Raw genomic sequence first — 16,585 nt, 5'->3', positions numbered from 1 at the left:
TTTGCCCAGGAAAAAACTCCCTGCTGTAGAAACCATCCTGTTCAGGGTGAAGGCTCAGCACCAAACAGCCTTTAAACATCCACCCATCCATGCACAGAAAATGCCTGTGTCATTAAGCCCTTTTCTGAAAGGCTGCAGAGCTGTTTAGCTGCCCGATTTTTAAAACAGGCATGTGGAGCAGAGCTATAAATAGCAGGGATGTTTGCCTCGTCATGTTTCTGGGGGCTTATTTATAAGGACAGGGGGCGACTGAATTAAAAATGGTTAAAAAAGAAGTGTCTTGGGCTTCTCTGCTTTAAAGCCAAGTTGCCAGAAGACAAAAACCTTCGAGGTTTTTGCTTTTTTCTTTTCCAGGCAAAAAGCAAATGCCCATCGCTCATGCTCAGACTCTGAATTGGTTACATTTACAAGTCAAATTTTAATTCATACAGCAGGTGTTCAGAAATAAAAAAAAAAAAAAAATCCTCCTTCAAGCAGTACAAGACCAAACTAAGGCTTTGCATTAGTTCTTGCAGCTTCAGGGAAGCTCCTCATTCACTGAAATAGGACCCATGTATGTGAATGAGGAGCAGAGATCTCAAAAATCTCTTCCAGAGTCGGAGCGGGGTGGGGTGGGGGGGGAAGCCCTGAAGGGCTGGAGCAGAGCTGTTGCCAAATCCGGGGGCTGGCAGCCTGCATGGCATCACGACCCTGCTGCATCTCGGGTGATGGAGGGCGATAGGAATTTTGCATGGGAAGATCCAGATGACCACCAGCCAGAGGAGGAATTCAGCCTCTAACAAAAGAGCCGCTTTGGGCAGCTCAAGCGGTCCCCCAGGCGATTACAGCCCCGGCAGTGTTTGGAGGGTCTATTCTTTGCAGGAAGCTAGGCGAAATCCCGGGAAACCACGCGGATCGAGCAGCCCCCTCCCTGTTCCCTGCCTTTATTAAATCGCCGGAGAAAACAAAAAGAGGCAGCCAAGCTGCTCCCAGCCCCTCAGCGCCAGGACACCAGCCAGCTGGGATGCAGAAGCTGGACCATTTTCCCTGCATCCCTCGATGCAGGGATAGGAGCCGTGGGGGAGTGAGTGACCCTGTCAGGAGGTGACAACCTCCCCTGCTCCTCCAGCAAAGGCAGCTGCAGCGAGCCAGGACCAGCACCATCGGGAAGTTTCCTACTGAATAAGGGGGGGAATGTTCTGTCAGACAAATGAGGTTCAATTATTCCAAGTCTAGAATGTCTTGTTGGAAATGCTTCCAGACTGACAAGCTTTAATCCAATAAAAGACCCTTCCAGACAAGCCCTGCTGGGACTTTGGGAGCATTTCCCCCTGGCAGAGACCCAGCAGCCCCCAACCCCACAGTGGAGATGGATTTAGCCTGAGGCATAACAATCTTACAGGGCAGCCTCAAGGCACAGGACACTGGAAGCTTAAGCAGAAGCAAAGCAAGAACAACAATTCCATTTCAATCTGACACAACCCAAAAGTCAAATTTAAAAAAAGCAAATAATTTCCTGTGAACCAGAAATCTGCCAGTTTAATGAGACTGAATTGCAACTGATTCTGTTCTCCTGGGGTGCTGGAGACACATGAACCCCCAAGGCAGGGCAGATGGCTGGACTGCAATCTAGCCTTTAGCTCGTAAAATATATTAATATCCCCAAGCAATTATAAAGTGCCAGACTCTGCCCCTCCAGGCCCTACTCCCACCGAGCAATGCCTCGCTGCACAAGGCAGCCCTGTTGAGCTCAGACATGCAGCACCTCCCAGGGCAACACAGCCTTTGGCTTTCCAGGACTTCTAAAGCAACTCCAAGCCCTTGCTCCATCCTCATCCAAGAGCTCAGTCAAGTCTCAGGTGCGGTCAAGGTGCTGTACAAAAATCCAGCTCCTCAATACTATTTTTTTGTTTTATTTTAAGTGCTTGTCAGAGGTGAAGCACTTTTTTACAGTCTTTTTACAGCCAGACAGCTGTAAAAAGATCCCTGCCTTCAGCACCCAGCCTTGGCATGGGTTTATTCCCAAAGCCGGCAGATGCATCACACCACTACAAAGAGCTCGGCTGCTTCTTGGAAGCACCAGCGAGCACCTTGGATCCACAGCAGCGCTCTCTGACAGTCAGCTGGTGTTAGCTCCACAAATGTCACCAGCACACAGAGCCTCAGCCCTGGATATTTATAGGGCTCTCGTCAAAAAACCTCTGGAATCTTTCCCCTGACTTCAGCAGAAGTTCACATCCAGAACCTCAGCTCCTTAAGAACAGCTTGTTCTGTGCCCACAGGGTGTGGGATGTCCTGGATGTCCCTGTCCTCATGCTGCTCACCTGCAGCAGTGAGGACAGACCTGGGGACAGGCTTGATGCCCACCATCACCACCACCCAGGTACGCAGATCCCGGGATGCTGCAGCCACCTGCAAGGCCACACTGGAGCAGCACAAGGACCACAGTTCTCTCGGGGATGGGGTCACACACCCTGAGGTTACACCCTGGTGTAGTCCATGACACCATCACAGTGGTCCTGTCCCCTCTGGCACAGCCAGGCAGGGTCAAGGCCAGGGTGCCTCACTGGGAACAGGCAGCACCAGGAAGGTGCTCCAAGGGCAGAACCAGTCACTGTCCAAGAAGCCCATCCCATGCTTGGCTACGCATTTCCCAGCTGTCTGAACAGGCGCAACCTTTGCACCCCATGCAAACTCCAGTCTGTGTCGCAAGAGTCCCTTCGGTCACATTCCAGCACTGTCCCACCTGTCCCAGCCACCCTCGCAGGGCCTGGAGGGACTCTGGCATCAGCAAAGGGACTGGGACATCTGCCACCACACAGCCTCACACAAACCACTGTCTTCAGTGCTCCAGTACCTTTGCCTCCCCACAGGCTGGTGTTTGGGTATGACCAACAGCAGCCAGAATAATATCACCTCACAGTGGTGGTGCCACTTTACAGATGGGATTTTCCAAGTGACAGCTCAGTGATGGTATGTCTGAATGTCAGCTATCATTTAAAATAAAAACAAAAAGCAAAATCCCAACAGAGAGAAGCTAACAAATAAGACCCTCCATGCTCTAGAGATCCTCCCTGAAATATCCTGATTTTCGTGAGCATTGCTAAGTCCCAGAATCTCAATCTTGAGTCAGGACAGTTGGATGCATCTGATTCAAGAATGATTCAGATGGGAGAGTGGAGGCAGGGAAGAAGGCAAGGGAGTGACATTTTCTGCTCTGGGCAACATGTCTTTATTTTAAGCTCTAAGATACAAACGTATTATTTGATTGAAAAAAGGCACTCTCTGCCCTGGCTGCTCCCATGCTGATCCTGAGGAACAAGACCATCCTCCTTATCCTCAGCTTTCACATCCATACTTTAATTTCCATTTCTTTAAATAAATTTCAATCCTGCTGGCACCTTGAACACAAGTGATCTCAGTAACCACATGGAACACAATCCTGAGCCCTCAAACAATGAAGGCTTAAACTGCCTTCCCAAGCAATGAGCAGGAGGAAAGCTCCAGCTCACCCTCCCTGGCTCCTCCTGCTTGTCCCCCACAGGGTCAGAGGCAGAGCAGGGGCATCCAGGCAGGTGAACCCATACACAGGTAGGAATACTTCTTCCAAAGGATCTAATGGCTGGATGAGAGAAGGGAAGAGGAGGAGTCACCCAGAGCTGTAAAAGGGATGATGGCACAAAGTCCTGAAACTGCCTTCAACAACTCAGCTGTTTGTGTCCTACCAGGACTTGAGAGCTCCCAACCCCTCAAGGGGCATAGCCCCAGTGTGGCAGGGTCTGGCTGCTGATGGCTCCATGGCTTGGACGAGTCTTTCCTCTACAACAATACTGTCGGTGCTGTGGGGACCCCCCAAACCTGCCCTCACCATGCCTCCTGCAAGAACAGGATGCACAGACCTTTCTTCAAATGCCCTGCACAAAAGCAAAACCCTCCACCTCTCCAGATGGATGAAGCCAGCACTCACCAGTCCCTTCCCCTGTGTCCAGCCATTACCTAGGTCACCCCCAATGCCCCCAGGGATTTGCCAGGCTCCTCATCACAAGCTGAACCCATCAGCTAATCCCACCTAAAGCCGCAGCCACCACTCATTGAGGGGCTCTGGCTGCACCTCCTCCATCTGTGCAGCAGCACCCCAGCCCAAAGCGGTCTCACACCAGAGGCTGGGGACCCATCAGCTGTCACTGCATGCCCTGACGCAGCTTTCACATTCCGTGGCAGTGTGCAACACCTTCCTGTGGGTAATGCTCCAAGCCACCTGCATTTCCGGCCCTGTGCCTGCAGCAGAAATTGTTCGTTGTCCCCTCCTACGTGATGCAGAGGTGAGAAGTCAGACCCAGCATCACCTCTGGACACTGGTGACCCAGGAAGGCAGGTGAAGCATGACAAAACACCAGGGGGGAGAGGAGGCAACAACTGTCAGGATCTGAAGCACTCAATACAGTCTAAAGACACCAATACCCAGGGTTTGGGTGCAGCTCTCCTGCTGACCCAGCACAGCAAGGCTGTGAAAGGACGTTTGGGTTTTTCAGTCCAGCCACCTGCTGTGCATGGGGCTGGAAGAGAGTCAGAACAAAATGTCCTTCAAAGAGACCCATGTTGCTCAGCACTGCCCTCAGAACCATGTGGGATTGAGGATTTTTGTTCTGTAAGCAGGGAAAGTCCAACCAGGACCACGCTGGCCACAGCAGCTGCATCTCTCCTTTAACACAAGCATCCACCCAAGCAGCAGCCATCCCCAGGCCAGATTCCCCAGCAAAGCTCCAGCTCCTGCTTAAAATGAAACTACTAGGGATAAAAGGAAGAGGCAGAGTGTCCACTGTGGGTGTTAGAGGCTTTGGCGATAAGGCGGGGGATACTTCTAAGCTTGTCTCCACAAACATAAGGATTAGCAACTTACTTCCCTTAAAAACAAAATCTAGGATTTTAACAATCACAGGCTTGGAAAGAAAAATAAACATCATGAGACTAGGAAAAGGAGGAGGACAAGAGCAGAGCAAGCAGGCAGCTTGGGGAAAAACTGAAGTGCTTCTTAAATCGGAATGAGAAACACACCAAAGTCAGAATTGAAATCTTGGTAGCTCTGAACACCACTGACCCTTAGGCCTCTCACACCAACCTCTTATCAGTGATAATGCTATGAACATTAAGAGAACCCTTTCTAATAATGTGCATGAGAAAAGGCCCGTTTGTTTAATGCAACAGAGCACATAATGCATTAATTACCTACTGAGTTGGAAAAGTGCTGCTGAAAACATGCTTGAGTTAAAACAAACGGAGGGTTTCAGCTAAGCCCATTAGATCCACTGCCTTTGCTGTGGCTGCAGTGCATAACAGCCTTTGAGAGCAAACCTCTGTACGAGACTCCTTCACAGCAGATGGGGCAGCACAGAAAACCCCACAAAACCCAGAGAAAGCAGCTCCCACACAGACCATGGCTGTACCATCCACCCATAACACCACCCCAGGCTTCCCCATCACACAGGGGATGCTACCAAGCCCAGCATCTCCTCCTGATGCTGCCTCATCCACCCTCAGGTGCTCTAAAACCCACCCAGCCCGGGAGCACACCAGCAATCCCCCATCAACCAGGGCTAATCTCAACCTGTTACACTCAGGACTATCAAATTGGCCTCTTGGAGAAGACATAATCTGCCCACGTGCTCCTGCCCTGGCCATCACCACAGTGAAAAGGCACCAGAGAGCAATTTTGCAATTAAGTGGCTGTAGCCATTAATAATTAGGACATTAAACTTCAAAAGGGTGATGCTGGCCTCCACAACACAGACTCAGCACACCCAGGGATGGCGGTGAGGAGTACTCATCCTGGATGCTCCCTTTTCCCAAGGGAGAACTGAAGCACAGGGGTGAGGGCAGCCCGTGGCAGCACAGGGATTAGGCATAAAATTCCCCAGACTTCCATCCCTGACAGCTCCTATGGCAGAAGACATAGAGGATGTTATGTAAGCATCCTACATGGAACCTGGGAGCATCCCAAAGCCACTGGTAAACCAGCCACCTCATGCACCTGCCTGTGGGAGTAGGATGCTCTTGATGAAGCCATTGGAGCAGAGGGTGGGAGACCCAGTGCCAATGGATACTAATGGAAACAAACACAACACAGGGGCCAGAGAGGGAAATGGGCTGGAGGAAGCTTGGGATGTGTATGTGGATCCCCTGGTTGGCACCCAGAGGGTCGCACTGTGCTGCACTGAGTTGCTCAGTCCATTCTGTCTGATCATGGCACAAGAGGAGAAATTGCTTTTGCTTTAAGAACACTCAAGTCATCCTACCTTTATCAGCAATTCCCAGTCTTAAGCTGTTCAGTTTCTTCCAGAAAAAGCAAAGAGAGAAACCTCAATGGAAGAAAGCAAATTAAAGCCTGAAAAGCAAGCAACTCCAGATCTTCAGCTGATTTTATTTCTAGCCAAATAAAAAAGGTTGATTAATCCCCTTGTTCAGACTGCTAACACTACCAGAACAACAGACTCCATCCCTTTCACATCAGAGGAAGCTCAATGTACTTAAGCCAAACATCTTCCAGAGAAAAAGTAAATATAAAACAGGAAAGAATCAGTGCTATAGTATTTGCATGTATCTGAAGATAAAGCTTTGGAATCACAGAGTGAAGCCAAGTTCTCCAGTAAAATAAGTGGACAAAGCTCCATCCTTGGACTCCAGCACAGTTTTGTCTACTTTATAGGTAAACTGAGGTCTCAGCTTTGAAGAGCATCAGTGTTTCACCTCCCAGCGAGTGACCAGTGCTGTCACTGTGTGCTACACCCAGCAGGAGCTTCACCTGAGAGTACAGCCTTCCCATTCACTCTTCACCTCTCTCCTCCTCACACCCTACATTGAGAATTCCATTTATTCCCGTTGCCATAGCACCTTCCTCAGCTCTGTATAAGCCCCGACCACCACAGGGGCAGGATGAGGCCTCGCACAGGCTACACTGAGACACATCATTCCCAGCACAGATGAAGGTGGTGCCTCGTTTCTGCCCTTGCACACCCATCAGGTACCATGTGAGTACCCCAGCACCCACTGAGCTGCAAATACGCCTCCTGACACAGGTAAGAACAAGGGCCCTGGTGACACCAAGTCATCACTAACCCTGCTCTCTCTCTGCTGTCAGCACGTCGAGGTGGGACACCGGGGACATTTGATGGTTGTGGAGCAGCTCGACCTACAAAGTCCCACCGGAGGATGCCCGAGGCCAGCATCCACCCTGTTGGACACTGGATGCAAGGCGATGGGAAGGACCTGTCATCATCTCCTCCACGGGGAGCACCGTGCTTGACACGGACCACTGCCTGAAGAATGCTTCGGGTAGCATGAACCAGCACCTGCCCCGCTGCTCCCCAAAAGCACCAGTACCAGCCCCGGCACAGCACGGGCTTGACACAGCTGCCCCTCCAGACTGCATCCAAGGGCCGGCACAGCCGCGGCAGCCCCCCACCCAGCCCCGCCGGGAGGCCGGAGCCGGGGCTGGGCCGGGAGATGCTCCGAGGGTCCCGCACCGCGTGGGTCACTTCGCCCACCCCGTACGGGGGTCGCCGCAGCCGGAGGGGCCTCGGGAGCCGCCGCAGCCCCGTCCCCGGCCGCGCGTTTGTCCGCCCGGCGGAGGGTGATGGGGAGCAGTCCCGTCCCGCTCCCCGCCGGTGGCCCCGCTGACACCGCCCCGCCACGGATACGCGCGGGCCGCTCACCTGAGGGGCCGCTGCCCGCAGCCCCCTCCTCCTCCTGCTCCTCTTCCTCCTCCTCCGCCACCGCCTCCTCCTCCTCCTCCCGCACCTCCTCCGGGGGCGGCGGCGGCGCCGGGCTGCCCCGTGCGGGCGCGGCGGTGCCGCGGGGCCGTGCGGGCGGCACCGTGCCCGGGCTGCTCTCAGCGGGACCGCCGCTGCCGCTGCCGGGCTCGGCGGGCGGCGCGGCGCTGGCGGGCAGCGCGGCGGTGGCGGCGGTCAGGAGGGCGGCGAGGCACAGCAGGGCGAGCGCGCTGCTCGGCCGGCGCCTCATGGTGCGGCGCGGGGCTCCGCCATCCACTCATTCATTGACGCGGGCGCTCGCACACGCACCGAGCGCGGCCGGGAGCGGCGCCGGGCGGCGGCGGCTCCTCCCGCCGCCTCAGCCAGCCATGCCGCGCCCGCGCCCTGCGCCCCTCCGGCGGCTCCTGCCGCGCCGCGCCCCGGCTGACAGCGCCGCGCCCGCCCCGCCCCGAGCCGCCGCAGCCAATCAGCGCCGCGCCCGCCCCACCTGACGGCGCGGATCAGCCAATCAGCGCCGGGCGGGGGCGGGCCGAGGGGCGGCGCGCGGCGGGGAGGGGGCGGCATTGTGCGGGCGTGAGGGACACCGGGCCGGAGCTCCGTGCCCCCGGGAGCGGGAGCGGGCGGACGCGCGCCTGCCTTTCTTATGAGGGTGGGTGTGTGGGGGGTGTGTGTGTGTGTATGCTCGATGTGTAAAAATAGAGGGTTTTAAATGTTTTCGTGTTTTATTGTGTTTAAAATTTTTGTTAAAAAAATTTAATTTCCCCCATCCTCCCCCGCCTCAGTTTTGGGGAAAAACGAGGAAGGCGCCGGGAATCGCATCGGGTCACAAAGCGGTTTTCAGAAAGGGGTGATGCTCCTTCCATCCTGCTGCGGGTCTCTGGAGGGATCCAGCAGGTCGGGGGGGTCACCACCCCTCGGCACGACCCCCCCAGCAGCCACCTCCATTCATGTACCTCCTGCATCTCCAGGCCTGCAGTAATGCCGCTCCCCTTTTGTGCTGCTCCTCTCCCAGGGAGAGCTTTCCCCACCCAACAGGCATGCGGGAAGCAGCCACAAGGACAATGACACCTGGGGGCTCCCCCAGGCTGCTGCCCACCTGCGGTCCTGCTGGGGCCGACACCGGCAATGACCTTGGCCAAATCCCCTCGTCCCGGAGGAGCGATCGAGCGCGCCGCGGGGGCAGGAAGCACAGTGACACATATTAATTATCCACGGCACCCAACTGGGTGATCGCTGGTTCACGCGTGGTGAAGCAAGACAGGAATGCGCTGCCAGCCCCGCGCGGTGGGAAAACGTCGCTCCGATAAAGACAAAGGCACGTGGAAGCACGCTGGGATGTGCTGGAGGAGCTGGGTGGGCCGGACAGAGCCGTAGGGCAGCAGCAGCAGCATCCCTACACATCCTACTGCGGGAAGGTGCAGAGCACTGGGAGCTTGGTGGCTCTTGGCTGCCCGGCCCTGCCCGCAGGTGTGTGGCACTGCCAGGTGAGTGTTTGCATCATCTCTTGTTCCCGCAGGAGCCAATGGATGCTGACAAGTGCCCTCTGGGATGGGACAGCCCCATCTTCACCGACCACACAGTCCAAGCTGGCAGTCCTTCTCTAGCACAATATTTAGGAGTTGCCTACAAGGGAAACACTGCCTGGCATAGCTGCTGTGAGATAATTATTCTGCAATCACTCACTGCTCTTCCCCCATACCCATCCCCTTCTCAGAAATAAACGGGACTTTATTCCTGCATAATAATAGAATTATTATTCCCCAGCAGCTCTGCTGTGCCTTTTCCCCCACGGAGACAAACCCTTCTGAGATCTGCTTTCCATAATTGCCACCAGCCGGTCACTCCCCACAGGACCAGAGGGTCCCTCTGATCAGGGGGAACACAGCTGGCAGGGAGGCAGGAGGGTTTGCTGAGCCACTGTCTCCTCCAGCAGTTCACACAAGGTTATTTTCTATGGGAACAGGAAGAAGAAGCTGAGCAGAGGAAAGATTATGGAGTTGCCTGGAACAAAGAAATTCCTTAGTTTTAAATAGAAGTTGCACAGCCTCAGCAGCCAAAGGATGAACCCCGTGCCCACCTCTCAGCTCAGGGCTGCTCCCCACAAGGGTCGGCACAGCACAGGCTGCCAGATCTGCTCATCTGGTTCCCAAAATATTACATTCTCCCCCCTGCTTGGGAGGTGCAGTTAAGCCTGTCAGTCCTTCACCTCTTTATCCTCTGCTGTCACCCCAACAAAGGAGGGAGACAGGAAGATCCTGGTAGTGTTGGAGATCCTTGGGCATCCTTAATCCAGCAGGACCCATGCAAAAGAACTGGCCACCCCTTGGAGGTGGCATCACATGCAAAAACAGAGACTCCTTCTGCCCAGCTGGCTGATTTCAGTGCTGAATTATTATGAGAATCATTACAAAGAGCCACAACAATAAAATTTACTGTCTCTGCCACACTGTGGGTACACACAACTCAGAGCCTTCATGGTAATGCCACATCCCAGTGGCAGCAGGGGTGGAAAACCTGAGGGATGAATTCCCACCTAGGTGGAAACCACTGCCAGCCCCGCAAGCTGCCAGGAGAAGGCTGGGTTGAAGGCTGGAGAAAGGCTGTGGGAGATACTGGGCGAAGGGGATGGAAAATGTTGGATAAAGGGGATGGAGGATGCTGGGTGAAAGGGATGGAGGATGCTGGTAAAGGGACTGGAGGATGGCGCGTCCCAGGCCCGGCGCAGGGACAGCTCTGCAGGACCTGCCGCTCCCCCTGTTGATGTCACACAGAGTTGCAAGTGCTCCACAGCCCAAAGCACCGCATCCAAACCATCCCTGGCTGAACCCATAAACCCAAGCACCCGAAAAACTGGTGGCTGCTTTCAAGGGCATTCAGCTGGAGCTGCCAAAGGCACAAGAACAGACCTGTGCTGGCACCATGCCACCAAAATGCTCACACTTCCCTTCTTTTTGTGTTTTCATTTTGCAATGGCAAGGGGAGTAATGCATATGTGAACAGGAGGGATCCCCGGGGAACAAGCCACAGAGCCCATGTCACATGCAGGCAGCCCAGCCTCCATGCCTGCTTTTTCCATAAGTTTTAATGGAATCGACATCCTCCCAAGAATTGTTCCTATTCCATCAAATCAGCAAGATTTTCTTCCCCAGTGGAAAGTTTCCATCAGATATTTAGCAACCAGCTCATTCTCTGACCTATTTGCAAGCCCCAAGCCACTCTCCACCACCCACTACTTGAAAGCTTTGATAATTCAATGAGATGTTAATTCTCACATTCAGCATAACTCTCGGTACAAAAACTTATCTTTTTTTTTTTTTAATTATCATTAATTACAATGCAGGAGTAATGAATCCTCTGCGCGGACCTCACATTCCAAGCACCCAGCAGCATTTTGCTGCACAACTCCCATTAAGTCAACGTGTATTAAGTGGGTTTTGAAAGTTTTGTGTGCTCTGGGGTGGGCAGAGCCCAGAGAAGACAAGGCAGCACAACTCTGCCGTGGGTACTGAGGCACAGGGCTGAGTCCAGGCTGGTCAACACATTGTAGGTGTCGGCGTACATGTGCTTAAAACACACTGCAAAAGGCTACTGTCACTTTTAAGCATGTCAGGATCATCTTTTAGGGCAAAATTCTGCTCTAAATGCAGAGGGTTGATAGTGAGATCCCATGTGCCTTATCAGGGCACACAGCCTGTGAAACTGAGCCACACACAATGGTGGAAACTTTTCCACCTTCATTTAAGAGCCAGACTCAGGGTGCCCTCCACTCCCTTTGCAGAGCCCTGTCAGGCATTGCCCTGATGCAAGGGAGATCAATACATTCTTTAGGCTGCACTTCTACCATGAATATTTTCATTATTCTGTACGCATATTTATAATTTATTTAAATCATCGAATAAAGAGTGACTGAAAGTCAAAATCCTCAGCAGCATCTCTACAAACCTGGTCATGAGACACAGGAACTGACTTAAAGCACGAGCAGAAGGCTTGGCTTTATTTTCCATGCTGGAGCTGAGTGAACAGCACATGTCTTGGAAAACAAATAATTTTTATAAATCTTTCTGTTTTCATGACCAGGCCAACATTAGCAACAAGAAGGTGATAGAGTGCACAACTCCCTGTCTTCATCTCTTCCTACATCTATTTTAAAAATAAAATACCTTCTCTGTGGTTGCTTTGGAGTGGGAGCTTTGCCTGAGCTGAGCGCACACATTGCCTACATTTATCCTCTAACTGAATATAAATGAAAGCGAGTGAGTTAAAAACGGAGCCTGGGGAGTTGTCTCTGCAGGCCTCCAGCTGCTGGTGGCGGGGCTGGGTGGGCAGAGGCCTGGAGCCTTGCCTCGGTGTGCAGGAGGAGCATCCACAGCATCACCGAGCTTCCAGAGGTGACAAATTCCTCCCTCGTTGGGTCCAGCTCCCTCAGACACTATGCTCACAGGGAATTTGCCCTTGTACATGTCTCTGAAGTAATGATGTTGCTTTAAAGGTGAGCCCAGGAGAGCCCTGTCACTGCAGTGCTGAGGCCTGAGCATCCCTCCCTCCAGCTCCCTGCAAATCCACCCAGGAGGAGCCTTGGATCCCGGGCATGGATAGGAAGGGCCATGACTTTGTGCTAGCCATGAGCTCCCTGCAGCCTCTGCAGCCTCACACACCTCTTTTATCTGCACAAAGCACTGCAGGGATGAAACAGGGAACAGTTGTTGTCCTTCTTGCAACTTCCCAGACAGCAGCAAAAGTCCCAGCCCTGGTGGTGAACGGGGATGCAAATGCTGCGTGCTGCAGCCACCACCACTCCTACATGAGCATAACGAAAGCCGGCATTGGCACAGGTCTGTTGTCACCTCAAATCAATGCAATCAGCAGCCAGACCTCCCTCTCTTGCCAGGGGGATATCAGCAGGACATGGCAGGGGTATGTGGACCACTAACAGGTCCCAATTCTACACAGACTTAAAGCTTAACTTTAAGCATGTCAAGGTCACAAAAATTTAAAGCTAAGCTCCTTTTCACATAAAAAATGCCCTACAAATGCAAAACATGGAATGAATTGGCTAATGTATATGTTTACTGCTGTTCTCTGAGAGGCTGGATCAGAAGGGCTGAGCAGGGAGGGTCAGGCTCTGCACTGCTGACTCAGAGTGCTTGGAAAGTACAATTTCTCTTCCACAGGAAATTGTCACACTTTCAGATGTGTTTTCATCTCCAAATCCTCTTGTCCATCCCAAATTTGCTGGAGAAGGCTTTCAGAAGCATTTATGTGGAAGGATTGCTTTGCTGTGTGACTGGAAGCATGGCATGGAAAAGTGCTGTGGGTGCCACTGGAGCCCAGCACTGCCAGGGTACAGCAAGGAACCAGCAGCTCACACACATGGAAGATGAAAATGGTGTCAATTTGAGTGCTAACATCAAAACTAAACTGAGCAATTTGTTGAAATTAAATGCTTTGGAAGAAAAAATTACCCTCTGAAGGTCAAAACGAATGGTTCCGAATTTTTTCCCATCAATCGCTTCCTACATGTTCCCACAAAATGGTTGATTTCAGCAAAGCTGCACTTGCCAATAAAGATAATTTCCACTGAAACCCTTTCTATCCTTCCTGCTGCTGAAAGAGCTCTGCCTGCAGCTGAGCACCCCACAGATCTACAAGGGGGGCATACTTCCTCTCCAGTGAAGCCCCCAGCATCACTCTGGACCCCTCTCCCCAGTCCCTGGCTCTGGGGACACTGGGATTTTGAGGGGCATCCCTCCACGGCAGGTGTTTTCTGCTCCCCTTTTTATTCCTGATTATTTCTGCAAATGTGGGTCACAAAGCAGGGACAGCCCTGACACTCGGTAGGAGCAGAGGAGCATCCCTTCAAAGAAGATTTAGAAAAGCAGTGTGGGAAGGGTTTCTGTAGTGCTCATCTACAGAAGAGAGCAGCAAATCCTCTCCTCTGATGGCAGATTGTGAAGGCAAGTCCTTGAGTGTGAGACACTGAGCTACCAGTGATTATACAATTCCTTTGAAAAAGGGCTTTTCTTCCAGATCCCTTTCACAAATCTCCTGCTATTACCCACCCTAAAGCACCGGTAACACTTTCAATCTCTTGCTTTCTGCCACAGACAGACATTTCGCCTTTCACTCAGGTTTTTTTCATTGAATATTGAAAGCATGTTATTACCCAGGACGTGGGGAGGGAGGGGATTAGGGATTGAGAGGCCTGCCCAAATTAGACAGGCTATTAGCTATTCCCACATTGCCTAAGGCAGGGACTGACCACACTGAGCCAGGTGCTGTCCTCAGAGCCCAAGCTCCCTCCTAAAACACTCAAGGTGTTTGATTCTTTCCACGTGTTTGTTTCAGTGATTTCCCCAGGAGGCTCCAGCAAGGCTGGGGCTCATCCTGTCTCTTGGCAGTGACCAGTGCTGGAGCATCACACAAGTAGCAGGGCTGCGGGACTCGGCTGGAGTTAGGAAATGAAGCCCAGCCAAAGACAGTGTTGAGGACAACACACTTGTCAGCGTTTGACCTTTTCAGCTGCCAAATCCTGTAACCCCCGAATAATTTAGGAAAGTGTCGGTGTGAAGGCAGGAGACATTGATATTCCCAGGGGTGCAGGTGGGACCTAGAGTGGCCATTTGGGCTCTAACCCTGGACAATCCATCAGCCAACAAAGCAAAACCTTTTATTTCTGCTTCTCCACCAAGTGCTTGGGCCTGAGCTTCCCTGCTGCAAGGAGAACCCAAAACCTGGCACCACCACATTCCAAAATCCAACTGCTCCCAGCTGCCAGGAGCGGGGTGTGTGTAAGGAGCCTGAGAGCAGGCAGGGGCTTGGCTGAGCCAGTGGGAACACGGCCAGGAACAGCAGCAAGGGCAGGAGCACAGAGGAAGGGACCTTCCCATTGTCCAGAACAAAGGACCAGATGTGTGCCCAGGGTAGGGAAAATCACACCTTCCCACAGCCAGATCCAGAGTCTGCACTCAGAAGGGCCACAAGGCTGTCATCAGGAGTGTGTTCTACACCAGCACAGCTAAACCCCTTCTCAAACTGATGTCATTCATTCGGGACAGCAACTCATCCACCCACTTCCAGAGGGTCATTCTGACTGACCATACCTGGCCAGCTTCTCCACACCTGCAGGTGTCTGGGTAAAGGGGGTTGCTCTTCGTTGTCTCTGATTTATTTTTTTTTACTTAAAAGCCAGTAAGTAAAATCAACCCCATGATGGATTTTTTTCCTTTCTTTTCTTCACTTCATCCTTGCTCCCGAGTTAACATTCTTCACTAGTCCTGCTCAGGAGCCAGGTAGATAAGCCCAAAGATATGTGCTAGTACATCTTTTGGGATGCCACTGCAATTCTGAGTGTACCCACGCAATCATTTCAACCCAATAATCTCCACATTAAGCTCCAGCCATTCAGTGCTAACTTGTGCCTTAGCTAACACAGGTCTTTGCGAAAAGCTTCCAGTCTTAATTTTCAGACACTGAGACCGAAAAAACCACCCTTTCCCTTTGGATTTGTTCCAAAATGTTGGACCTGTTGGGGTTTTTATAAACAATGAAGGTGATTAATTTCCAGTTTGACTTCATCTGGCTCTTGCTTCCAGCCATCCATGGTTTTTGCCCTGCTCAATTACAGATCCGGCAGTGCCCACTCTTTTCTCCCTCTGAAAGTATTTATATACTGTCATCAAGTCACCTCTCAACCTCTTTTTTTAATAACACGAACAGATGGAGGTCTTTAAGTTCTCTCCCCTGTAAAGCTCTTTCTCCAGTCTTTCAATCATTTTTGTAGCTCTTTTCAACACTCTCTAACACCCTCTCTTAAATGCAGACACCTGAACTGGATGCGAAATTCCTGAATCACTATGCTCAGCCCTATACAAAGGTAAAATCCTCTCCCAGCACCTACTCATTGTTTCCCCTCTCACACATTCGAGAATCTTATTCAGTCTTTTGGCTAAAACACCACACACTCCCAGGAACCTTCCATTGAGCTGGTGCTCCACTACAGCCCTGCCTTGGCTCTTTATACAGAACCAAACCAGCCCAAAGCACCCCCTTTGCTAAGACTGGAGCTCCTTCTTCCTTCCTAAGTGTTCCTCCCTGAACTGCTCCAATGTCTCCTGTATTCAGGCCACAACAGCATCTTTTGGACTTTTACTATAAATGCCTGGTTTGCTAAACACTGGACGCTGAACCTGGGAAAAGGGAGATTTTTCTTGCATCAGATGTTGTAATTTCCCTGTTTTCTCTTTTTCTCTGTTCCCTGTCATCACCACTCCCGGGTTTTGGTGCTTCAGTCTGGCAGACATCCATCCACAACTGGGCTCACATCTGAGGACCCTTGCAGAGCAGAGAATGGGGCCAGCTGGCCACAGCTGGCTCATACCCTAGTGCCACCATGAGCTGACACCGTGACCATGTGACAGCTCTGGGGAGCAGAGCTGGCAGCCAGGGTAGCCCAACCTCATGCCATTTTCCTGGCTTTCAAAACACATCAGCACTGATAAAAGGGACAGATTTGCAGCACAGGCACCCAGTGGCCAAACTCTTCTGAGCAATGTAGCTGCCAACATCACACCCAGAGCTCCTGAGAGCTCAAATATCTGAAATTACTCTCCTCCCAGTCTTTTCCTTCCCTGGTTCAGCATTGCAGCTACTTTTCCATCTGGGAACAACTGCCTGTCAGCACCCTCTGGGTTGCAGCATGGTCACTTACCAGCAGTCTTATGGGGCAGTTTTAAAGGAATTAAAATAACATGCTGGGAAAAAAATGCTTCTGCTAGCAATTCCTCCCTCTTTAACCAGCAGGTGATTTCTCTGTGGCAAACACTGCTTTTGTGTGAGGAAGA

The 16,585-nt window shown here is 52.1% G+C and overlaps 1 protein-coding gene across 1 annotated transcript in view; it reads right to left on the bottom strand.

Moving 5' to 3' along the window:
* The window catches only part of MEGF9 (multiple EGF like domains 9), a 50,234-nt gene extending 42,122 nt beyond the window's left edge, over window positions 1-8,112 (bottom strand). The window contains exon 1 of the mRNA XM_039561687.1: window positions 7,689-8,112. Coding sequence (XP_039417621.1) covers window positions 7,689-7,995 — 307 coding nt within the window. The 5' untranslated portion in view covers window positions 7,996-8,112. The remainder of the gene's footprint in view (window positions 1-7,688) is intronic.
* Between the last annotated feature and the right edge of the window lie 8,473 nt (window positions 8,113-16,585).

Source organism: Corvus cornix, chromosome 17, assembly GCF_000738735.6.
Source record: "Corvus cornix cornix isolate S_Up_H32 chromosome 17, ASM73873v5, whole genome shotgun sequence".
NCBI classification, from domain to species: domain Eukaryota; kingdom Metazoa; phylum Chordata; class Aves; order Passeriformes; family Corvidae; genus Corvus; species Corvus cornix.
The sequence above is the reverse complement of the archived record's forward strand: the minus strand, read 5'-3'. Positions and strand labels throughout refer to the sequence as shown.